This window comes from Oncorhynchus mykiss, chromosome 26 (genome assembly GCF_013265735.2).
Source record: "Oncorhynchus mykiss isolate Arlee chromosome 26, USDA_OmykA_1.1, whole genome shotgun sequence".
Lineage (NCBI taxonomy): Eukaryota > Metazoa > Chordata > Actinopteri > Salmoniformes > Salmonidae > Oncorhynchus > Oncorhynchus mykiss.
This window is the reverse complement of record NC_048590.1, coordinates 42,237,256-42,263,953: the sequence shown is the minus strand read 5'-3', so window position 1 is coordinate 42,263,953 and position 26,698 is coordinate 42,237,256. Positions and strand designations below refer to the sequence as shown.

At 45.6% G+C, this 26,698-nt stretch overlaps 1 protein-coding gene across 1 annotated transcript in view; it reads right to left on the bottom strand.

Moving 5' to 3' along the window:
• Positions 1-26,698, bottom strand: part of LOC110514283 (ras GTPase-activating-like protein IQGAP1) — a 67,105-nt gene that overhangs the window by 25,743 nt on the left and 14,664 nt on the right. Inside the window, exons 3-13 of the mRNA XM_036964583.1 lie at positions 11,891-12,047; positions 11,193-11,270; positions 10,845-10,921; positions 9,501-9,568; positions 8,200-8,313; positions 7,825-8,003; positions 7,108-7,195; positions 6,677-6,840; positions 6,242-6,326; positions 677-840; positions 236-396 (exon numbers count right to left, since the gene is read on the bottom strand). Of these exons, the coding sequence (XP_036820478.1) occupies positions 236-396; positions 677-840; positions 6,242-6,326; positions 6,677-6,840; positions 7,108-7,195; positions 7,825-8,003; positions 8,200-8,313; positions 9,501-9,568; positions 10,845-10,921; positions 11,193-11,270; positions 11,891-12,047 (1,335 nt within the window). The remainder of the gene's footprint in view (positions 1-235; positions 397-676; positions 841-6,241; positions 6,327-6,676; positions 6,841-7,107; positions 7,196-7,824; positions 8,004-8,199; positions 8,314-9,500; positions 9,569-10,844; positions 10,922-11,192; positions 11,271-11,890; positions 12,048-26,698) is intronic.

Below are 26,698 nucleotides of genomic sequence, written 5' to 3'. Positions count from 1 at the left end.
AACGTAAATGTAGTTGTCATCAGCAACAACAAAAACATGACAGGCGTTTACAAGATCTGGTTAGATGGGTAGAAAACACATTAATACATCATTTATATCTCTGAGGTTACACTGTAGATGGTGCCCATCTATCCAAATCTGGGATTGAGGCCTGAAGATGTCTTCAAAGGCATACAGCAGGATCTACACAACTAGTGACAGACAAGTGTCTGTCACGGTATGTCTCTGTGCGTACCTCTGTGCGTATTCGTCCTCTACGTTACTGAGTCCAGTAACGGCGCTGGCCAGTTGTCTCCACATGGAATTCCGGTCGCCCACGTCCAACGCCCTATTTATCAACACCACCGACGACAACATCTCCACGGCAACCAGCAGCTCCGGATGGGACAGAGAACCCTTGGGGAACACAACCAGAACGTTCAACTAATCCATACCTCTGATACATTTATCAATATATTGTACTTAAGTCATCAATACAGTTGCCTTCTAATGCACAACCATGTTGAACCCTGTGGATCACTGACAGTTTAGCTAACTAATGTCTTTCTGAAAATATATTTCAAGATGTATTGTCAATAAGTACAATCATCAATACAGTTGTAATGCCTGACAATGTCCAACTGTGTCTCACATCGATTGAGACGGTGTGTGTGCATTAGTGTGTGTGTGCGCGTACATCTGGACTCTGCTGCTGCAGGCTGGTCAGCTCTCTCTGATAGAGGTCGGCAGCGCTGGGGTAGACCTCGGGCAGCTGGGCATCAGGGTTCATCAGCTCTGCTGCCGTGTTCTCGGGCACACCCGCTCTGACGGCCGCGTTTATCCTCTCCACCGCCTGCAACACTATATACACAGAGACAGGGTGAGGGACATGATTAAATACACTACACAGAGAGACAGGGTGAGGGACATGATTAAACACACTACACAGAGAGACAGGGTGAGGAACATGATTAAATACACTACACAGAGAGACAGGGTGAGGAACATGATTAAATACACTACACAGAGAGACAGGGTGAGGAACATGATTAAATACACTACACAGAGAGACAGGGTGAGGAACATGATTAAATACACTACACACAGAGACAGGGTGAGGGACATGATTAAATACACTACACAGAGAGACAGGGAGAGGAACATGATTAAATACACTACACAGAGAGACAGGGTGAGGGACATGATTAAATACACTACACAGAGAGACAGGGTGAGGGACATGATTAAATACACTACACAGAGAGACAGGGTGAGGAACATGATTACATACACTACACAGAGAGACAGGGTGAGGAACATGATTAAATACACTACACAGAGAGACAGGGTGAGGAACATAATTAAATACACTACACAGAGAGACAGGGTGAGGAACATGATTAAATACACTACACAGAGAGACAGGGTGAGGGACATGATTAAATACAACAGAGACAGGGTGAGGGACATGATTAAATACACTACACAGAGAGACCGGGTGAGGAACATGATTAAATACACTACACAGAGAGACAGGGTGAGGGACATGATTAAATACACTACACAGAGAGACAGGGTGAGGGACATGATTAAATACACTACACAGAGAGACAGGGTGAGGGACATGATTAAATACACAACACAGAGAGACAGGGTGAGGGACATGATTAAATACACAACAGAGAGACAGGGAGAGGAACATGATTAAATACACAACACAGAGAGACAGGGTGAGGGACATGATTAAATACACTACACAGAGAGACAGGGTGAGGGACATGATTAAACACACTACACAGAGAGACAGGGTGAGGGACATGATTAAATACACTACACAGAGAGACAGGGTGAGGAACATGATTACATACACTACACAGAGAGACAGGGTGAGGAACATGATTAAATACACTACACAGAGAGACAGGGTGAGGAACATGATTAAATACACTACACAGAGAGACAGGGTGAGGAACATGATTAAATACACTACACAGAGAGACAGGGTGAGGAACATGATTAAATACACTACACAGAGAGACAGGGTGAGGAACATGATTAAATACACAACACAGAGAGACAGGGTGAGGAACATGATTAAATACACTACACAGAGAGACAGGGTGAGGAACATGATTAAATACACTACACAGAGAGACAGGGTGAGGAACATGATTAAATACAACAGAGACAGGACTAACACACTAGACACAGAGCGATACAGGGTGGCAAGTATTTTTTGAGCATGTTCTGTAGCAATACTAGTGGAAACAGATTGAATCAGTAAGTGGTTGTATATAGGGGAAGAGAGGTAGAGGGGAAGTGTAACCCAATCCTTGCGGCAGTTGTGAAGTGAAAAATAAGCTAAAACGTCAACAAGCAAAAATAAACCTTCTTTAAATACACAGCACAAAGAGAGAGACAAAGGGTCAAACCCACAAACGGAACACAGAGTAGCCTGACTATCAGTAGGGTTAAAAAGCATGTGGAACAGACACGTGATAAGCATACTGCAATCAGCACAGGAACATGAAACAGCCAGTGATGTGGGTAACTAAAGGGTAAACTGCAGTGTTCTGCTGCAGGCCATGTCCTCATGAGGATAACGTGAACACCAGTTGGTAATGAGTGAAGAGGTAACCCTAACCCTAAGGTAGGTTCCCCACCAGTGCAGTTAAAAGTGATTATCCTGTGTTGTGTGTGTACAGCACATTCTGGAAGTATTCAGACCTTTATTTTAACCACACTTACGTTACAGCCTTATTCTTAAACGGATTACATTGGTTTTTTCACTCAATCTACACACAATACCCCATTATGACAAAGCAAAAACAGGTTTAGAATAAATGTTTTTTTAAATATCACATTTACATAAGTAATCAGACCCTCTACTCCTTTGTTGAAGCACCTTTGGCAGCGATTACAGCCTCGAGTTTTCTTGGTTAGGACGCTACAAACTTGGCACACCTGTATTTGGGGAGTTTCTCCCATTCTTCTCTGCTGATCCTCTCAAGCTCTGTCAAGTTGGATGGGGATCGTCGCTGCACAGCTATTTTCAGGTCTCTCCAGAGATGTTCGATCGGGTTCAAGTCCGGGCTCTGGCTGGGCCACTCAAGGACATTGAGACTTTTCCTGAAGCCACTCCTGCGTTGTCTTGGCTGTGTGCTGAGGGTCATTGTCTTGTTGGAAGGTGAGTCTTCTCCCCAGTCTGAGGTCCTGAGCACTCTGGAGAAGACTTTCATCAAGGATCTCTGTACTTTGCTCCATTCATCTTTCCCTCGATCCTGACTAGTCTCCCAATCCCTGCCGCGGAAAAACATCCGAAACAGCTTGATGCTGCCATCACCATGCTTCACTGTAGGGATGGTGCAAAGTTTCCGCCAGGCGTGATGCTTGGCATTTAGCCCAAAGAGTTCAATCTTGGTTTCATCAGACCCCAGAATTGTGTTTCTCATGGTCCAAGAGTCCTTTAGGTGCCTTTTGGCAGGCTCCAAGCAGGCTGTCATCTGCCTTTTACTGAGGAGTGGCTTCCGTCTGGCCACTCTACCATAAAGGCCTGATTGGTAAAGTGCTGCAGAGATGGGAGTCCATCTGGAAGGTTCTCCTATCTCCACAGAGGAACTCTGGAGCTCTGTCAGAGTGACCATCGGGTTCTTGGTCACCTCCCTGACCGAAGCCCTTCTCCCCTGATTGATCAGTTTGGCCAGTCAGCCAGCTCTAGGAAGAGTCCTGGTGGTTCCAAACTTCTTCCATTTAAGAATGATTGAGGCCACTGTGTTCTTGTGGACCTTCAAAATGTTGCAGAAATGTTTTGGTACCCTTACCCAGATCCTGTGCTTTGACACAATCCTGTCTCAGAGCTCTATGGAAAATTCCTTCGACCTCATGGCTTGGTTTTTGCATTGACATGCACTGTCAACTGTGGGACCTTATGTAGACAGCTGTGTCCCTTTCCAAATCATGTCCCATCAATAAAATGTACCGCAGGTGGACTCCAATCAAGTTGTAGAAACATCAAGGATGATCAATGGAAACAGGATGCACATGAGCTCAATTTCATGTCTCATAGCAAAGGGTCTAAGTATCTGTTTATTTTTAATAAATTTACAAACATTTCTAAAAAAAACTGTTTTTACATTCTGTCGTTATGGGGTATTGTGTGTAGATGGATTAAATAAAATAAAAATCATACATGTGGACAAAGTCAAGGGGTCTGAAGACACTTATTTATGAATATAAAAGTTCTAATAAATTAAAACCCTTGAATGAGTGGGTGGGTCCAAACTTTTGACTGGTACTGTATGTAAAACATATTTTTGTATTTTCTTACACACAGTACCAGTCAAAAGTTGACACCTACTCATTCAAGGGTTTTTCTTTATTTGTACTAGTTTCTACAGTGCAGAATAACAGTGAAGACATCAAAACTATGAAATTACACATATGGAAGCATGTTGTAACCAAAAAGTGTTAAATCAAAACATATTTTATATTTCAGATTCTTCAAAGTAGCCACCCTTTGCCTTGAAGACAGCTTTGCAGTCTTGGCATTCTCTCAACCAGCTTCATGAGGTAGTCAACTGGAATGAATTTCAATTAACAGTTGTGCCTTGTTAAAAGTTCATTTGTGGGATTGCTTTCTTTCTTAATGTGTTTGAGCCAATCAGTTATGTTGTGACAAGGTGTGGGGGGTATACAGAAGATAGCCCTATTTGGTAAAAGACCAAGTCCATGTTATGGCAAGAACAGATCAAATAAGCAAAGATAAACGACAGTCCATCATTACTTTAAGACATGGTCAGTCAATCGGCAAAATTTCAAGAACTTTGAAAGTTTCTTCAAGTGCAGTCGCAAAAACCATCAAGCGCTATGATGAAACGGGCTCTCATGAGGACCGCCACAGGAAAGGAAGACCCTGAGGTACCTCAGCTGCAGAGGATAAATTCATTAGAGTTACCAGCCTCAGAAATTGCATCCAAGATCAATGCTTCCCCGAGTTCAAGTAACAGACACATCTCAACATCTACTGTTCAGAGGAGACTGCGTGAATCAGGCCTTCATGGTCGAATTTCTGCAAAGAAACCACTACTAAAGGACACCAATAATAAGAAGAGACTTGCTTGGGCCAAGAAACACGAAAAATTGATATTAGACCGTTGAAAATCTGTCCTTTGGTCTGATGAGCCCAGATTTGATTGGTGGTTCCAACCGCCATGTCTTTGTGAGACACACAGTAGATGAACGGATGATCTCCGCATGTGTGGTTCCCACCGTGAAGCATGGAGGAGTGGTGGTGTGGAGGTGCTTTTCTGGTGACACTGTCTGATTTATTTAGAATTCAAGGCACACTTAACCAGCATGTCTACCACAGCATTCTGCAGCGATACGCCATCCCATCCGTTTCATGCTATGTGGGACTATCATTTGTTTTTCAACAGGACAATGACCCAACATACCTCCAGGCTTTGTAACGGCTATTTGACCAAGAAGGAGAGCGACGGAGTGTTACATCAGATGACTGGGCCTCCAACCACCGGACCACCAAACCAATTGAGATGGTTTGGGATGAGTTGGACCGCAGATTGAAAGAAAAGCAGCCAACAAGTGCTCAGCATATGTGGGAACTCCTTCAAGACTGTTGGAAAAACATTCTAGGTGAAGCTGGTTGAGAGAATACCAAGAGTGTGCAAAGCAGTAATCAAGGCAAAGGGTGGCTACTTTGAAGAATCTCAAATATTTGTTTAACACTTTTTTGGTTACTACATGATTCCATGTGTTATTTCATAGTTTTGATGTCTTCACTATTATTCTACAATGCAGAAAATAGTAAAAAAAATAAGGAAAAATCCTTGAATGAGTAGGTGTCTTTTGAATGGTACTCTGAGATAGATATACAATGAGGTTGGAATAATACTGTGAATATTATGAATAATACTGTGAATATTATGAATAATACTGTGAATATTATTATGTTCCAAACCTCTTCGACAATAACAGCTAGTTTTCCCCTCTCCACTCAGACCACTCCCAGACAGTCTCAATTCTTGCTTGAGAAATGGCTCTTTGCTTAGAAGCTATTTTTGTTTATTTTTGACAATTTTAATAGAACAGCAAGGCACTTAATTTGTTACCCAACTAAGAAATGATTTTGGAGATAAAAGTGTCTGCATTGGACCTTTAAGGTTAGGATTGGGCGAGAGAAGCACATCCTAGATGTGTACCTAGGGTACACCTCACCCCAGACCGAGCAGTGACCGCTGCTTACTTTTCTGGTAGCCTGCTGCAATCCCATTGGCTGCATCTACTCCAGTTTGCAACTCATCTTTAGTCAGCACCTCCCCTGGAGAATTCTGGGAAAGACAAAGAAAGGAACTACTCTAAACAGGGTTGTGGAATATTCAGTTTAATTTTCAACAGTGTAAACCTGTGAACATGCTCACATCTAAGATATGGGGGAGGTGATCAACATCACATAGAAAATCAACCAGGGTCGTGCTCATTAAGCACCAAAAGGAAGAAAACGGACAAACAGGGAGTGACTACCTTGCCCAATAACATAATTTTTTTACATTTTCTGTTTCAAAACATTGTCAAATGTCTATTGCCCTAATGAACACAACCCCGCTGTAAGCAATGGTCTTCCAGATATCCCAACGTGGGATGAATCACAAATAACCTGGAATAATTCCACCTACTGTACCTGTTCTTTGTCCTCGCGGGCAGCCATCAGCTGTTTGAGGTACCAGCCCTTGTTCTGGGCCTGCAGGCGGTGTAGGCCCAAAGCCTGGGAGCGAAGTGCCTCATACAGCCGGTCTTCATCACCACTCAGCAGGGCCTGCTCGGCTGCACTCAGGGAACTGGTCACTGATGGGGGAGGAAAGCGTTAGAAAAATCTATTAGAACACTCTGGGATGAAGTTTCCTCTAGGTACAAATCGGGGATCAGGTTTTAAAACTGACCCCAGATCAGCTAGAAGCAAAACTCACTTCAGTGAATCAAAAAACGAACAATGCAGGGATGTTAGATCTGTGAGTCTGTTGACTACAAACTTAATAAACATTTAAAAACATGTCTGCATTCTCATGTGGATTCATCAACATACAGAATGAAGTGTGTGTGTGTGTTACTCACAGTTGACCTTGTTGACGTTGCCCTGGATCTCAGCCTGTGTGAGGAGCTCTTCATAGACATCTCTCTCTGCGTCAGAGTTCTCCCCCAGCTACAGTAGGAGGGACAGCGCAACAGGAGCAACATCAGGGTAGTGTTCAATAGGCATGAAACGGAACAAAACACTGAAACCGGGAGGTACCATCTGAACTTGCTCATCAAGATACATATATTTTAGTTCTGTTGTACATAGAAGCATGGATTTGTGACATCAACATTGTACATTTAAACCAGTGATCCTGAAGTCTGCTCAATGAAAAACAATGTATTGCAGGTTTTTGTCCTAGCTCAGCAGTGAAACAGCTGATTCAGCTAATCAGGGTGTTGACCATCAGATGATTATTTAAAATAGCACTTAGCGGAGGCCAAAACACTACTGTAGTCCAGCTCGCCAGGAGAAATATTGAGGGTCACCGCTTTACAGGAACTATACAGCTGGAGAAAGCCAAATATACTTATAAAAGAAAACACTACTACTACAGCAGCCAGTTTTGGGGTGGATTCCAATTCAAATCAGTCAAGTCAAAAAGCGGATTCCAATTCAATCAGTCAACTGAATTACTGAAAACAATTGGAATTTGACTTTCGGTTTACTTTCTGAATTGATAGAATTTAAATGGAATTGACTCCCCAACCCTGCCACTCATTCTCTATCCCCGTATTTACAGCAAGCTCTCATACCCGTTTGCGTGAGTTGGCCACCTTCTCAGCCTTGGCACTGTGCAGCATGTCCTGGTAGTGCTGGGCAGAGCAGGTGTTCATCTGAAGCAGCATGGCGTTGGGGTTCTGCATGGCAGCCATGGTGCCCTCGGGAACCCCCTGGTCTATGGCCTCATTGATGGCTATCACTGCTGCATGCACTGGAGGAGAGGAGTTCATTACCAGAAATGTGGAATATTTTTAGAAATGGATTTAAAAGGAAAGAGAAGTTACGTAATATTATACCATCATTTTCAATTTGTTATAAAATGTTGAAATCAACCAAAGTCTTAGTCCTGCCACTCAACCAAACAGGCAGTTAGACCCGCCCCTCTGTGATATCTGATAGGTGCTTACACGCAGCCTCATCCACTGACAGCTCATTGGCCAGGATGCCACCAATCTTGCTGAAGGCAGGCATCTGGATTCCGTACTTCTCCAGTTCACTCTTCATGTTGTTAATCTCCTCCTCTGAGTGGTGGAAAGGAGGGGAAGAGTGAGGTATAAAGGAGAGGAAGCGTGAGGTATAAAGGAGGGGAAGAGTGAGGTATAAAGGAGGGGAAGAGTGAGGTATAAAGGAGGGGAAGAGTGAGGTATAAAGGAGGGGAAGAGTGAGGTATAAAGGAGGGGAAGAGTGAGGTATAAAGGAGGGGGAGAGTGAGGTATAAAGGAGGGGAGGGAGAAAGAGTTGGTTAGGCATTAGGTTTATCAACAGTTGTTTGGTGGGAGTACTGAGAGAGGGCAGGGGTTGTTCTGTAAACAATCATGGTACAAAAGGGGAGTGTATTTCTTGCACTTGGAGGGAAATGGTATTAGGCACTGGGGAGTGGGTGTTCCCTGAGCTTTAGGTGTCTGCATAGCTTGGCTAAGACTGAGGCTGGCGAGCGAGAACATGGCTAAGACTGAGGCTAGAGACTGGAGAGAGAGGAGCTAGAGTCTGGAGAGAGAAGAGCAAGAGAGAGGAGCATGGCTAAGACAGAGTAGAGGCTGGAGAGAGAGAGGAGCTAGAGGCTGGACAGATTTTTTTAGTGCTGGGTTGGAAACACACCCTACACATACTGGACCACACTGGCTAAAGTACAGTACCCTTCAAACTGTAGATTATAGACAGACTAGAGAGATTCAACTAATTATCTCTTGATGAGTATGCGATTCGTAGAATCAGACTTTAGTGCTAGGTTGGAGCCAAACACTGTACTTAATGGACATTATTACCCTTCATACTGTAAATAGTAGGCTAACTGTATATTAGAGGCTAAACAGACAGGAGACGGTGATTGTTCCTGGCCTGAGAGTAATACACATACCCCCTGGTCAGGCGTTTGGCAGACAGATGGTGTTTCCTGTTGCTGCTCTATCACTAATGACTTTCACATTGTTGCTAGCTGCCTGGTAAAACCCCTTCCCTGTGGAACTGTAACTTAGGACTGGAGCCACCACTATGCCTGCGTGTCACTTAGAAGACACTTTATCTAAAGTCACTAACAGTACATGTATCCATGTTCAGTATGTGAGCAACTGAACCCCATATCATGTTTAACATCATATGTTATGTTAGTCGTGTTAACTGTTTGACTTTAAAACAAAAAAATTAACAATGACAAATTGAATGAGTTGAGAAAAAAGAAAATTGAACACTGGTATTGGGACACACTCACCTGTGAAGTCCACCTTGCCATACAGGTCTTGGATTTGAGGGGCTAGACCCAGCTTGAACAGGTACAAACTGTGTGGGGGAAAGAGAAAGAGATAAACATGCTGTTGGAGCTGTGTTCTGGCATGTGTTCGGCACCAGGGGAGGGGGCCAGAAGGCATTGTAGTCAACAGCCATTCATCTAGTGTGGACTGGAGCTGGGGGTTACACACACACACACACACACCTCCTACCCCCCTCTGCCACCCAGTCCTGCAGTGTTGACTTCCTGACTCTAAAAGGCCAAGGACCCTTCCCAAATGGCACCCTGTTCCCTATATTGTGCACTACAAAGGAAATACGGTGCAATCTGGGACATGGATCAGTAGATGTACAGCATCTGGACTGAACAGGCTCAGCATCCATTTTACATGCAGCCGGAATGTTCTATTAACACAGACTTCTTATGTCCCAAATGGCACCCTATTCCCTATTTAGTACACTACTTCTGACCAGGGCCAATAGGGCTCTGGTGAAAAGTAGTGCACTTTATAGGGAACCGGGTGCCATTTGGGATGTGAACTGCCATCGCAAGGCTGAGGCAGTCCAAAATCGTACCATTCACCTCATAAAGAGTAAACATGCACAAATCCAGTCTACGTTTTCAACTTCACATACAGGCAGTATTGAGTAGGACAGAGCAAAGCAGAAAATGTTAAACATTTTTCACTGAGATAAAATATTACGATAGACAATTTGTCTATTGTGACTTTTCTGTGAGAGTTCAGGTAGCACTGTGAGAGGCAGATCAGGGTTTAATATAATTTTAAACCTCTTAAGGATCTACGGGATTGGTGTCCCTATACCGGGACGGTTGTTGCTAAAGTGCGCTAATATGACTAGAATGACGTTATTAGTAACAGCAAAATATCCAGGACATAGATATGTCTTATACGGACAGAAAGCTTAAATTCGTGTTAATCTAACTGCACTGTCCAATTTACAGTAGCTATTATAGTGAAAGAAATAGCATGATATGGTTTGAGAGCACAACAAACTGATCACTTATCAACTGGTTTGATACATTCATCTCTGAAGGTAAATAACATGCACTCAGTAATCTTGCTCTGATTTGTCATCCTGAGGGTCCCAGAGATAAAATGGAACATAGTTTTGTTTGATAAAATACATTTTGATATTCAGATGTAGGAACTGGGTTCTACAGTTTGAACCACTGCCATCTCTGATTTGTGATGAAAGGTTTTCCTAGAGTATTCAGAAAATCTATACAAATTTAAATTCATCGTGTGTGTGTGTGTGTGTGTGTGTGTGTGTGTGTGTGTGTGTGTGTGTGTGTGTGTGTGTGTACCTGAGAGCATGTATGCAGTAGATGCAGCGCGGCATGTTCTTCCTATCATAGATGTCTGTAGTCTCTGGATAGAATATCTGCGGACAGATGGACATCTTCATTAGGCACGAAACATGCTAAAACGCTAGGAAATTAATTACATATTACCTGGACTTGTCCAATAAGAATGTGAATGTTTCAAAACATTCTTCCGTTTGTTCCTATTGAACGTGACCCAGGGCTGAGGGGAGTGGGATCCAGGCAACCCCCGGCTTGTTACACAGGAGTGGTACGGGTAAAATACCCTTCCCTGGTATTGAGAATACAGTGACTGCTATGTCTGTGTGTGTGTGTAAGCTCATCACTCACCTTTGGCAGGCCCTTCTCTGTCATGGCGTTTAGCCACTGGATGACATTGTCTGTATGTCTAAAATGAAGCCCAGTGGCCTGCAGGAATGAAACACAAAACATAGTGAGTTACAATGTGACACACACATAAACAAACAAGCAATTACAGTTATAGTAATACACACGATTCATTCCTTCCCCATGGAGTAAATCAAGCCTGACTCAGACAGTGAGTCACAGTAACCTGGGGTCCTATTCAACTAAAACATTTCCAAGGTAAGACTGGAGATGGGGGATTTCTTGGGCGCATTCTTGCAGTGTAATAACAATGTCTGTTTTTGGTTATTTAACTTAAGTCAAACTGTGTTGATAGAATAGGACCATTGATGCATGTCTTTTCCTCGGGGCATTAATAGGTGCTCCGGGGTGAAGTTTTCCCTAGAAACAGATCTAGGATCAGCGTCACCTCCCCCAATCATAAACTTGACTATTATTGGTGACAAATGCTAAACTGACCCCAGATCAGTGTCTAGGTGCAACTTGCCCCTACACCTTGATGGATAGTCAGATGTGAGTTTGTCTCCTCTGGTAACTGAATGAATATAAGAACATCTTTGTCCCTTTAACCTGCACTTATCTGGAGCCTGTGTGTGTATGTGTGTGTGTGTGTGTGTGTGTGTGTGTGTGTGTGTGTTACAGTGCATCTCCTCGGTCCTCACCTTGTAGCGGGTCTGCTCGCGGTCGTAGATTTTCTTGATGGAAACGGTTTGTGGGGCGAAGAAGTTGCCGAGTTTGGCCAGGTACACCCCGTTCCTAAGCCCTTCCTCCAGCTCTGTGGTGGGCGGGAGCTCCTCGTCCAGACACGCCTCCATCCACCTGGAGGACAAAGAGCTTTTATTTAACCTTGATTTATCCAGGTTCGTCTCATTAAGAAAAAAAAATATTTGTCAAGAGACCTGGTCCATCCAGGATGGCAGCAGAAAGGAACAATGTTTGGAACAAATAGTCAAAAAAAATGTCTAACGTAAACCCACATTTATTAGAATTCCAGAACCATACATGCGTCACAGATATATCCTAATGACTATCATGTCTCAGTAACATGTAAGTCAACCAAACCTTTAAACTCCAAGGAAACAAGATGCCGGGTTTCAAGCTAGTCTGGAGATGATTCCAAGACCACAGAACGGAGTAGCTAAAACACCTTTTCCATGATCCATTCTGGATTTTAGTAACCGTTAAAAGTAAGAAGGAGTGAGACCTGATAGTATGGCAATGTTTAAGCCTGAGTCAATGAAGACCAGCCAACTTCACTATAGAGATCACAGCAGTGTGAAGACCAGCCAACATCACTATAGAGATCACAGCAGTGTGAAGACCAGCCAACATCACTATAGAGATCACAGCAGTGTGAAGACCAGCCAACATCACTATAGAGATCACAGCAGTGTGAAGACCAGCCAACTTCACTATAGAGATCACAGCAGTGTGAAGACCAGCCAACATCACTATAGAGATCACAGCAGTGTGAAGACCAGCCAACATCACTATAGAGATCACAGCAGTGTGAAGACCAGCCAACATCACTATAGAGATCACAGCAGTGTGAAGACCAGCCAACATCACTATAGAGATCACAGCGGTGTGAAGACCAGCCAACATCACAGCAGTGTGAAGACCAGCCAACATCACAGCAGTGTGAAGACCAGCCAACATCACTAGAGAGATCACAGCAGTGTGAAGACCAGCCAACATCACTATAGAGATCACAGCAGTGTGAAGACCAGCCAACATCACTATAGCGATCACAGCAGTGTGACGACCAGCCAACATCACTATAGAGATCACAGCGGTGTGAAGACCAGCCAACATCACTATAGCGATCAGAGCAGTGTGACGACCAGCCAACATCACTATAGAGATCACAGCGGTGTGAAGACCAGCCAACATCACTATAGAGATCACAGCAGTGTGAAGACCAGCCAACATCACTATAGAGATCACAGCAGTGTGAAGACCAGCCAACATCACTATAGAGATCACAGCAGTGTGAAGACCAGCCAACATCACAGCAGTGTGAAGACCAGCCAACATCACAGCAGTGTAAAGACCAGCCAACATCACTATAGAGATCACAGCGGTGTGAAGACCAGCCAACATCACTATAGAGATCACAGCAGTGTGAAGACCAGCCAACATCACTATAGAGATCACAGCAGTGTGACGACCAGCCAACATCACTATAGAGATCACAGCGGTGTGAAGACCAGCCAACATCACTATAGAGATCACAGCAGTGTGAAGACCAGCCAACATCACAGCAGTGTGAAGGCCAGCCAACATCACAGCAGTGTAAAGACCAGCCAACATCACTATAGAGATCACAGCGGTGTGAAGACCAGCCAACATCACTATAGAGATCACAGCAGTGTGAAGACCAGCCAACATCACTATAGAGATCACAGCAGTGTGAAGACCAGCCAACATCACTATAGAGATCACAGCAGTGTGAAGACCAGCCAACATCACTATAGAGATTACAGCAGTGTGAAGACCAGCCAACATCACTATAGAGATCACAGCAGTGTGAAGACCAGCCAACATCACAGCAGTGTGAAGACCAGCCAACATCACAGCAGTGTAAAGACCAGCCAACATCACAGCAGTGTGAAGACCAGCCAACATCACAGCAGTGTGAAGACCAGCCAACATCACAGCAGTGTGAAGACCAGCCAACATCACAGCAGTGTGAAGACCAGCCAACATCACAGCAGTGTGAAGACCAGCCAACATCACAGCAGTGTGAAGACCAGCCAACATCACAGCAGTGTGAAGACCAGCCAACATCACTATAGAGATCACAGCAGTGTGAAGACCAGCCAACATCACAGCAGTGTAAAGACCAGACAACATCACAGCAGTGTGAAGACCAGCCAACATCACTATAGAGATCACAGCGGTGTGAAGACCAGCCAACATCACTATAGAGATCACAGTAGTGTGACGACCAGCCAACATCACTATAGAGAGATCACAGCAGTGTGAAGACCAGCCAACATCACTATAGCGATCACAGCAGTGTGACGACCAGCCAACATCACTATAGAGATCACAGCGGTGTGAAGACCAGCCAACATCACTATAGAGATCACAGCAGTGTGAAGACCAGCCAACATCACTATAGCGATCACAGCAGTGTGAAGACCAGCCAACATCACTATAGCGATCACAGCAGTGTGAAGACCAGCCAACATCACTATAGAGATCACAGCGGTGTGAAGACCAGCCAACATCACTATAGAGATCACAGCAGTGTGAAGACCAGCCAACATCACTATAGAGATCACAGCAGTGTGAAGACCAGCCAACATCACTATAGCGATCACAGCAGTGTGACGACCAGCCAACATCACTATAGAGATCACAGCGGTGTGAAGACCAGCCAACATCACTATAGAGATCACAGCAGTGTGAAGACCAGCCAACATCACAGCAGTGTGAAGGCCAGCCAACATCACAGCAGTGTAAAGACCAGCCAACATCACTATAGAGATCACAGCGGTGTGAAGACCAGCCAACATCACTATAGAGATCACAGCAGTGTGAAGACCAGCCAACATCACTATAGAGATCACAGCAGTGTGAAGACCAGCCAACATCACTATAGAGATCACAGCGGTGTGAAGACCAGCCAACATCACTATAGAGATCACAGCAGTGTGAAGACCAGCCAACATCACTATATAGAGATCACAGCAGTGTGAAGACCAGCCAACATCACTATAGCGATCACAGCAGTGTGAAGACCAGCCAACATCACTATAGCGATCACAGCAGTGTGAAGACCAGCCAACATCACAGCAGTGTGAAGACCAGCCAACATCACCGCAGTGTGAAGACCAGCCAACATCACCGCAGTGTGAAGACCAGCCAACATCATAGCAGTGTGAAGACCAGCCAACATCACTATAGAGATCACAGCGGTGTGAAGACCAGCCAACATCACTATAGAGATCACAGCAGTGTGAAGACCAGCCAACATCACTATAGAGATCACAGCAGTGTGAAGACCAGCCAACATCACTATAGAGATCACAGCGGTGTGAAGACCAGCCAACATCACTATAGAGGTCACAGCAGTGTGAAGACCAGCCAACATCACTATAGAGATCACAGCAGTGTGAAGACCAGCCAACATCACTATAGAGATCACAGCGGTGTGAAGACCAGCCAACATCACTATAGAGATCACAGCAGTGTGAAGACCAGCCAACATCACAGCAGTGTGAAGACCAGCCAACATCACAGCGGTGTGAAGACCAGCCAACATCACAGCAGTGTGAAGACCAGCCAACATCACAGCAGTGTGAAGACCAGCCAACATCACAGCAGTGTGAAGACCAGCCAACATCACAGCAGTGTGAAGACCAGCCAACATCACAGCAGTGTGAAGACCAGCCAACATCACAGCAGTGTGAAGACCAGCCAACATCACAGCAGTGTGAAGACCAGCCAACATCACAGCAGTGTGAAGACCAGCCAACATCACTATAGAGATCACAGCAGTGTGAAGACCAGCCAACATCACAGCAGTGTAAAGACCAGACAACATCACAGCAGTGTGAAGACCAGCCAACATCACTATAGAGATCACAGCGGTGTGAAGACCAGCCAACATCACTATAGAGATCACAGTAGTGTGACGACCAGCCAACATCACTATAGAGAGATCACAGCAGTGTGAAGACCAGCCAACATCACTATAGCGATCACAGCAGTGTGACGACCAGCCAACATCACTATAGAGATCACAGCGGTGTGAAGACCAGCCAACATCACTATAGAGATCACAGCGGTGTGAAGACCAGCCAACATCACTATAGAGATCACAGCAGTGTGAAGACCAGCCAACATCACTATAGAGATCACAGCAGTGTGAAGACCAGCCAACATCACTATAGCGATCACAGCAGTGTGACGACCAGCCAACATCACTATAGAGATCACAGCAGTGTGAAGACCAGCCAACATCACAGCAGTGTGAAGGCCAGCCAACATCACAGCGGTGTGAAGACCAGCCAACATCACTATAGAGATCACAGCAGTGTGAAGACCAGCCAACATCACTATAGAGATCACAGCAGTGTGAAGACCAGCCAACATCACTATAGAGATCACAGCGGTGTGAAGACCAGCCAACATCACTATAGAGGTCACAGCAGTGTGAAGACCAGCCAACATCACTATAGAGATCACAGCAGTGTGACGACCAGCCAACATCACTATAGAGATCACAGCGGTGTGAAGACCAGCCAACATCACAGCAGTGTGAAGACCAGCCAACATCACAGCAGTGTGAAGACCAGCCAACATCACTAGAGAGATCACAGCAGTGTGAAGACCAGCCAACATCACTATAGAGATCACAGCAGTGTGAAGACCAGCCAACATCACTATAGCGATCACAGCAGTGTGACGACCAGCCAACATCACTATAGAGATCACAGCGGTGTGAAGACCAGCCAACATCACTATAGCGATCAGAGCAGTGTGACGACCAGCCAACATCACTATAGAGATCACAGCGGTGTGAAGACCAGCCAACATCACTATAGAGATCACAGCAGTGTGAAGACCAGCCAACATCACTATAGAGATCACAGCAGTGTGAAGACCAGCCAACATCACTATATAGAGATCACAGCAGTGTGAAGACCAGCCAACATCACTATAGCGATCACAGCAGTGTGAAGACCAGCCAACATCACTATAGCGATCACAGCAGTGTGAAGACCAGCCAACATCACAGCAGTGTGAAGACCAGCCAACATCACAGCAGTGTGAAGACCAGCCAACATCACCGCAGTGTGAAGACCAGCCAACATCACCGCAGTGTGAAGACCAGCCAACATCACAGCAGTGTGAAGACCAGCCAACATCACTATAGAGATCACAGCGGTGTGAAGACCAGCCAACATCACTATAGAGATCACAGCAGTGTGAAGACCAGCCAACATCACTATAGAGATCACAGCAGTGTGAAGACCAGCCAACATCACTATAGAGATCACAGCAGTGTGAAGACCAGCCAACATCACTATAGAGATCACAGCGGTGTGAAGACCAGCCAACATCACTATAGAGGTCACAGCAGTGTGAAGACCAGCCAACATCACTATAGAGATCACAGCAGTGTGAAGACCAGCCAACATCACTATAGAGATCACAGCGGTGTGAAGACCAGCCAACATCACTATAGAGATCACAGCAGTGTGAAGACCAGCCAACATCACAGCAGTGTGAAGACCAGCCAACATCACAGCGGTGTGAAGACCAGCCAACATCACAGCGGTGTGAAGACCAGCCAACATCACAGCAGTGTGAAGACCAGCCAACATCACAGCAGTGTGAAGACCAGCCAACATCACAGCAGTGTGAAGACCAGCCAACATCACAGCAGTGTGAAGACCAGCCAACATCACAGCAGTGTGAAGACCAGCCAACATCACAGCAGTGTGAAGACCAGCCAACATCACAGCAGTGTGAAGACCAGCCAACATCACAGCAGTGTGAAGACCAGCCAACATCACAGCGGTGTGAAGACCAGCCAACATCACTATAGAGGTCACAGCAGTGTGAAGACCAGCCAACATCACTATAGAGATCACAGCGGTGTGAAGACCAGCCAACATCACTATAGAGATCACAGCAGTGTGAAGACCAGCCAACATCACAGCAGTGTGAAGACCAGCCAACATCACAGCGGTGTGAAGACCAGCCAACATCACAGCAGTGTGAAGACCAGCCAACATCACAGCAGTGTGAAGACCAGCCAACATCACAGCAGTGTGAAGACCAGCCAACATCACAGCAGTGTGAAGACCAGCCAACATCACAGCAGTGTGAAGACCAGCCAACATCACAGCAGTGTGAAGACCAGCCAACATCACAGCAGTGTGAAGACCAGCCAACATCACAGCAGTGTGAAGACCAGCCAACATCACAGCAGTGTGAAGACCAGCCAACATCACAGCAGTGTGAAGACCAGCCAACATCACAGCAGTGTGAAGACCAGCCAACATCACAGCAGTGTGAAGACCAGCCAACATCACAGCAGTGTGAAGACCAGCCAACATCACAGCAGTGTGAAGACCAGCCAACATCACAGCGGTGTGAAGACCAGCCAACATCACAGCGGTGTGAAGACCAGCCAACATCACTATAGAGGTCACAGCGGTGTGAAGACCAGCCAACATCACTATAGAGATCACAGCGGTGTGAAGACCAGCCAACATCACTATAGAGATCACAGCAGTGTGAAGACCAGCCAACATCACAGCAGTGTGAAGACCAGCCAACATCACAGCGGTGTGAAGACCAGCCAACATCACAGCAGTGTGAAGACCAGCCAACATCACAGCAGTGTGAAGACCAGCCAACATCACAGCAGTGTGAAGACCAGCCAACATCACAGCAGTGTGAAGACCAGCCAACATCACAGCGGTGTGAAGACCAGCCAACATCACAGCAGTGTGAAGACCAGCCAACATCACAGCAGTGTGAAGACCAGCCAACATCACAGCAGTGTGAAGACCAGCCAACATCACAGCAGTGTGAAGACCAGCCAACATCACAGCAGTGTGAAGACCAGCCAACATCACAGCAGTGTGAAGACCAGCCAACATCACAGCAGTGTGAAGACCAGCCAACATCACAGCAGTGTGAAGACCAGCCAACATCACTATAGAGATCACAGCAGTGTGAAGACCAGCCAACATCACAGCAGTGTAAAGACCAGACAACATCACAGCAGTGTGAAGACCAGCCAACATCACTATAGAGATCACAGCGGTGTGAAGACCAGCCAACATCACTATAGAGATCACAGTAGTGTGACGACCAGCCAACATCACTATAGAGAGATCACAGCAGTGTGAAGACCAGCCAACATCACTATAGAGATCACAGCAGTGTGAAGACCAGCCAACATCACTATAGCGATCACAGCAGTGTGACGACCAGCCAACATCACTATAGAGATCACAGCGGTGTGAAGACCAGCCAACATCACTATAGAGATCACAGCAGTGTGAAGACCAGCCAACATCACTATAGCGATCACAGCAGTGTGAAGACCAGCCAACATCACTATAGCGATCACAGCAGTGTGAAGACCAGCCAACATCACTATAGAGATCACAGCGGTGTGAAGACCAGCCAACATCACTATAGAGATCACAGCAGTGTGAAGACCAGCCAACATCACTATAGAGATCACAGCAGTGTGAAGACCAGCCAACATCACTATAGCGATCACAGCAGTGTGACGACCAGCCAACATCACTATAGAGATCACAGCAGTGTGAAGACCAGCCAACATCACAGCAGTGTGAAGGCCAGCCAACATCACAGCGGTGTGAAGACCAGCCAACATCACTATAGAGATCACAGCAGTGTGAAGACCAGCCAACATCACTATAGAGATCACAGCAGTGTGAAGACCAGCCAACATCACTATAGAGATCACAGCGGTGTGAAGACCAGCCAACATCACTATAGAGGTCACAGCAGTGTGAAGACCAGCCAACATCACTATAGAGATCACAGCAGTGTGACGACCAGCCAACATCACTATAGAGATCACAGCGGTGTGAAGACCAGCCAACATCACAGCAGTGTGAAGACCAGCCAACATCACAGCAGTGTGAAGACCAGCCAACATCACTAGAGAGATCACAGCAGTGTGAAGACCAGCCAACATCACTATAGAGATCACAGCAGTGTGAAGACCAGCCAACATCACTATAGCGATCACAGCAGTGTGACGACCAGCCAACATCACTATAGAGATCACAGCGGTGTGAAGACCAGCCAACATCACTATAGCGATCAGAGCAGTGTGACGACCAGCCAACATCACTATAGAGATCACAGCGGTGTGAAGACCAGCCAACATCACTATAGAGATCACAGCAGTGTGAAGACCAGCCAACATCACTATAGAGATCACAGCAGTGTGAAGACCAGCCAACATCACTATATAGAGATCACAGCAGTGTGAAGACCAGCCAACATCACTATAGCGATCACAGCAGTGTGAAGACCAGCCAACATCACAGCAGTGTGAAGACCAGCCAACATCACAGCAGTGTGAAGACCAGCCAACATCACAGCAGTGTGAAGACCAGCCAACATCACCGCAGTGTGAAGACCAGCCAACATCACCGCAGTGTGAAGACCAGCCAACATCACCGCAGTGTGAAGACCAGCCAACATCACAGCAGTGTGAAGACCAGCCAACATCACTATAGAGATCACAGCGGTGTGAAGACCAGCCAACATCACTATAGAGATCACAGCAGTGTGAAGACCAGCCAACATCACTATAGAGATCACAGCAGTGTGAAGACCAGCCAACATCACTATAGAGATCACAGCAGTGTGAAGACCAGCCAACATCACTATAGAGATCACAGCGGTGTGAAGACCAGCCAACATCACTATAGAGGTCACAGCAGTGTGAAGACCAGCCAACATCACTATAGAGATCACAGCAGTGTGAAGACCAGCCAACATCACTATAGAGATCACAGCGGTGTGAAGACCAGCCAACATCACTATAGAGATCACAGCAGTGTGAAGACCAGCCAACATCACAGCAGTGTGAAGACCAGCCAACATCACAGCAGTGTGAAGACCAGCCAACATCACAGCAGTGTGAAGACCAGCCAACATCACAGCAGTGTGAAGACCAGCCAACATCACAGCAGTGTGAAGACCAGCCAACATCACAGCAGTGTGAAGACCAGCCAACATCACAGCAGTGTGAAGACCAGCCAACATCACAGCAGTGTGAAGACCAGCCAACATCACAGCAGTGTGAAGACCAGCCAACATCACAGCAGTGTGAAGACCAGCCAACATCACAGCAGTGTGAAGACCAGCCAACATCACTATAGAGATCACAGCGGTGTGAAGACCAGCCAACATCACTATAGAGATCACAGCAGTGTGAAGACCAGCCAACATCACTATAGAGATCACAGCAGTGTGAAGACCAGCCAACATCACTATAGAGAGATCACAGCAGTGTGAAGACCAGCCAACATCACTATAGCGATCACAGCAGTGTGAAGACCAGCCAACATCACTATAGAGATCACAGCGGTGTAAAGACCAGCCAACATCACTATAGAGATCACAGCAGTGTGATGACCAGCCAACTTCACTATAGAGATCACAGCGGTGAGTCAGGTGCTTTTGGTTGGTAATAAACCTGAGCTGCATGATACACAGAATCGAGTGCCTTCAGAAACACACCAACAGTACACAGAAAATTAAGGATTCTAGTTTACTACCTCATTTTCATTGTGCTCCTACATTTGTGTGTGCGCCTACATTATTCAACACAGGCGCCTTGTAAAAAAGGTCAGCTTAAAGCCCCGAAACATGCAGTACACACACACACCCTAAACTCAGTGACATTCAACTCCTCACCCCTCTGAGAGGACTATTCTTCTCTCCTGTTGCCTCTAGTTACCACAGTGTAGCATTTAATTTCCTAGGAGCTGAAAGTATCAGTTCTGTTACTGTTAGAAAACTAACAGTGTGTTTAGTACACTACATTTGAACCAATACACAGTATATCATCAAATCATGTGTTCATATCACCATAGATAAGATGCCACTTAGCAGTCGATTTCATCCAGTCACACAGGGACTGCAGAAATGTATATTAAATCTGTGTACTAACACTAATATGTAATCCCTGCAGGAATTGAACCCATGACATTGGCAGTGCCAGATTCATACCAACTGAACCTCAGTTACAGCGGCAAGAAAAACTGTGTGAACCCTTTGGAAATACCTGGATTTCTGCAGAAATTGGTCATACAATTTGATCTTCATCTAAGTCACAACAAACAGTCTACTTAAACTAATAACATGTTTTCATGTCTTTATTGAACACACAGTGTAAACATTCACAGTGCAGGGTGGGAAAAGTATGTGAACCCTTGGAGTTAATAACTGGTTGACCCTCCTTTGGCAGTAATAACCTCAAACCTTTTCTGTAGATCAGACCTGCACAACAGTCAGGAGAAATTGTGGACCATTCCTCTTTACAAAACGGTTTCAGTTCAGCAATATTCTTGGGATGTCTGGTGTGAACCGCTCGAGGTCATGACACAGCATTTTAATATCAGGTTGAGGTCTGACTGGGTCACTCCAGAAGGCGTATTTTCTTCTGTTGTAGCCACTCTTTTGATTTACTTCTGTCTTTTGGGTCGTTGTCCTGTTGCATCACCCAACTTCTGTTGAGCTTCAATTGGCGGACAGATAGCCTTACATTCTCCTGCAAAATGTCTTGATAAACTTGGGAATTCATTTTTCCGATGATAGCAAGCTGTCCAGGCCCTGAGGCAGCAAAGCAGCCCCAAATCATGATGCTCCCGCCACCATACTTTACAGTTGGGATGAGATTTTGATGTTGGTGTGCTGTGCCTTTTCTCCACACAATATTGTGTTTTCCTTCCAAACAACTCGACTATAGTTTAATCTGTCCACTGAATATTTTGCCAGAAGTGCTGTGGAAGATCCAGGTGCACTTTGCAAACTTCAGACGTGCAGCAATGCTTTTTGGGGGGACAACAGTGGCTTCATCCGTGGTGTCCTCCCATGAACACCCTTCTTGTTTAGTGTTTGACGTATCGTAGACTCGTCAGAGATGTTAGCATGTTCCAGAGATTTCTGTAAATCTTAGGCTGACACTAGGATTCTTCTTAACCTCATTGAGCATTCTGCGCTGTGCTCTAGCAGTCATCATTGCAAAACGGCCACTCCTAGGGAGAGTAGCAACAGTGCTGAACTTTGTCCATTTCTAGACAATTTGTCTTATCGTGGACTGATGAACATCAAGGCTTTTAGAGATACTTTTGTAACCCTTTCCAGCTTTATGCAAGTTAACAATTCTTAATCTTATGTCTTCTGAGATCTTTTGTTGGAGGCATGGTTCACATCAGGCAATGCTTCTTGTGAATAGCAAACTCAAATTTGTGAGGGCAAGGCAGCTCTAGCAAACATCTCCAATCTCATTGATTAGACTCCAGGTTAGCTGACTCCTGACTCCAATTAGCTTTTGGAGAAAACATTAGCCTAGGGCGTTCACATACTTTTTCCAACCTACCCTTTTAATGTTTAAAAAATGTATTCAATAGACAAGAAAAATACAATCATTTGTGTGTTAGTTTAAGCACAGTGTCTATTGTTGTGACTTAGATGAAGAGCAGATCAAATTTGATGACCAATTTATGCAGAAAACCAGGTAATTCCAAAGGGTTCACATACTTTTGCTTCCCACTGTAGATGTCAACTAGGGGAGCAGATTACATCCAGTCCAGTACGTAGTACAGCAGAGTACTCTCACCTCTAACAAACCACACCTAAAAATTCTCAGCATTCCTCTTGGCATGTAAATCCCCTGATGTCAGACCTGAAGACACATTCGTACAGTGTGTGTGTCGTGCTAAGCCACTGAGGAACCTGCAATTCTGCAGTTCTGGGTACAGAAGAGATGAGAGAACTCCACTTTTAAACTATCAACAGCGTGTACGCGACGGTGCTCGGCCCCCGTTACAGCGTGTACGCGACGGTGCTCGGCCCCCGTTATAGAGTGTACATGATCGTGCTAGTCCACTGAAGAACCAGAGGGCCTGGATACCAACTGCCTCCCAGTAACCCTCCCAGTAGTTCCATGCCTCCCAGTAACCGTCCCAGTAACCCTCTAGTTCCATGCCTCCCAGTAGGTCACCATTCTAGTAACGTCCCAGTACCCATAGCAGTGTGTGTTCTCTGCTGTGAAAGCCCAGTCTACCCTTGGGTAGAAGCCATTTCACAGTTGGAGGACAAAGTGAGTTTGTCAAAAATCAGCTTTGAAGGAAGGAAAACACTTTTTCTGTACGTCCCTTTTCAAAAAGGGGACCCTGGCACTCTCCCAGAAGTTTGGTTGGTACATAAAACAGGTGAATTCAGATAAGCAAAAAGGTGTGATGGTCAAAAAAATGTAGTATGAAGCTCCCTTAACTCTATTATTATGGTTTGTATTGTTTTCACTGCATCAGGGTTACAGAACACAAACATTTCAGCTTTGCAGCCTTGTTCAGTGTGTAGGAATCCTTTACTGAAGGTACACTCCCACTTTTGGCACACATCCTGTATTAGGCGCACACACACACACACGATTTGCAGTACACAGGCCAACAAACCCAAACCCTCCAGCTGAAACAACTCCTCCCTCCCAGTAAGTCATGACTCTGGGTCTCCCAACACAGGCCCAGTGTGGCCAGGCCACAGGTAACGGGGCTGTGGTGGGCAGAGGGGAACAACTCCTCCTTTCACTGCTCCACAGTGAAAGGCTTCATAAAGGTGCCATACTAATGGATATTTTATCAGAGAGGCACAGGGGCCAGACCAGAGCAAACACACACCTATGAATGGGACTGCAGAATGTCAATGACTGCAGAATGTCAATGACAATTGAATTCCGCACGCAGGAGAGATGCCAGAAGAAATGTCAAAGTTGTGAACATGACACACAAGCAAATTTCCAGAGATAAAATGACAACCTGAAATATGGCAGTGTTGTCAGGAATGCAGAGAGATAACATTGGAGGCTAGCCTATTATTAGATACTAGAACTATTTTATCTAGCATGTCTTCTCTCGGTCTTCAACAGGGTACGACTGCAACAGTGGAGGCTGGTGTCACTTTAAATCAGACTCATTGTAATGTCTGGAATAGATTACATAGAACGGTATTAAACAAATCGTTCATTCATTACAATGAAATGGTCTTTCAATGTCTTCTTCCACCAGCCTCCACTGTACCGAAAACAGTCTGTTTCTCCACAATCTGTATGTCTTCCTGAGGAGACAGTCGTCAGGTAGCAGTCTCTTCCTATTGGATTGACCCCTGACCTCTGTGCTGTGGGAAGCTTCCTGATGTACACTACCAGGAAGTGTGAGAGCAGGGGGACTGGACTCTACTGGACACTATGGCACCGCTAGCTGTTAGCCTAGCCAGTCCCCTTTAATACCGTTTTCACACCACAATACTAAAGCTGTGCCGAGCAGAGCTGCATTGTGCAGGCCTGGCTACGCATCCAACAAAGATGCTGGAACCTTGCTGGAAGAAAGTTACTAGTACCTCCCCCATTTGAGTCAGGTGACAGGTACAGTCTGTAGCGCTAGCTGCTGTGGCTATGGAGAATCCCTAGAGCATACTCCCTATATCCTTCCTCTCTCCCAGGATTAAGTTGCCCCTAGACACTGATCCTGGGACAGTTTAGCATTTTCCCCACTAATGGTAATATTAGGATTGGGAGAATTGAAGATGATTCTAGAACTGTACGTAGGGGAAACTTTACACCAGAGTGTTTCTCCCAGAGCAGCAGACCACAAACACACACATTCTGCCTCGCAGCCTGTTTCCAAACACAAGCAGGATGATAGCCACTATGAGCAGAGCAGGCCGCCGGTGCCATTCCAATACTTCAAACGTGCATCCTTTCTTCCCTTCTTGCTTTAATTAATGCTTCCCTTTGATCCGATCAGGCTGCAGGCTCAGTTCCAACACTTCGAAGATCCATCCTTCCATCCGTATGATTTGATCAGGCTGTGGACTTAGGAGACAAGGGGTGGCACAATTCTATCTTAATGAAATCACTGATCTGAATGACCAGTTCCTTTCTGCACAATGTCAAGTCTGCGTAGGCGTGTGTCTGTGTGGACAGGTATGTTTATAGAGGGCTGAGATGGGAGGAAAAGGCAAATCCATGGTGCTCCTTATCTAGTTAGAGAACAATGTTGTGGAGGTCTAGAAACATCTCTATTCACCCTCTCCTCTTCCTCCCAGCTGTCTGTTCTCTCTTTGTATTTTGATGGGAAACTGGAGGAGAATATTATTCAATTATGTGCAAATAATTTTACAGTGAGTAACCCAATCTCTTCCACTTGGATGGCCCCACACAGTGGGCCTTTATCCCAGGTTCCTGTAGTAATTACACAGTGATTCACCAGAGTGAATGCGAGAGAGAGAAAGCGAGATGGAACGAGAGAGCAAAACGAAAGGGGGATACCTAGTCAGTTGTACACCTGAATGTATTCAACTGAAATGTGTCTTCCGCATTTAACCCAACCCCTCTGAATCAGAGATGTGGAGGGCTCCCTTAATCAACGTCCATGTCTTCGGGGCCCGGGGGGGGGGGGGGGGGGGGGAGAGAGAGAGAGAGAGAGAGAAAGAGAGAGGGAGGGAGGGGAGGAAGCGAAATAGCCCATTACATGCTTTGCTGCAACACAGGAATCCTTCGGACTCGACTGACCTCCCCTTGTCACAAACTACCAGGAGGAACCGGGGGGGGGGGGGGGGGGGGGTCATCTATTCATGAGTTTTCCAGCTGTTGGTTAGGATAGAGAGATGACACCTGACTGACTCATGGAGGCTAGTGACTGGCAAACACATTCAACACACAT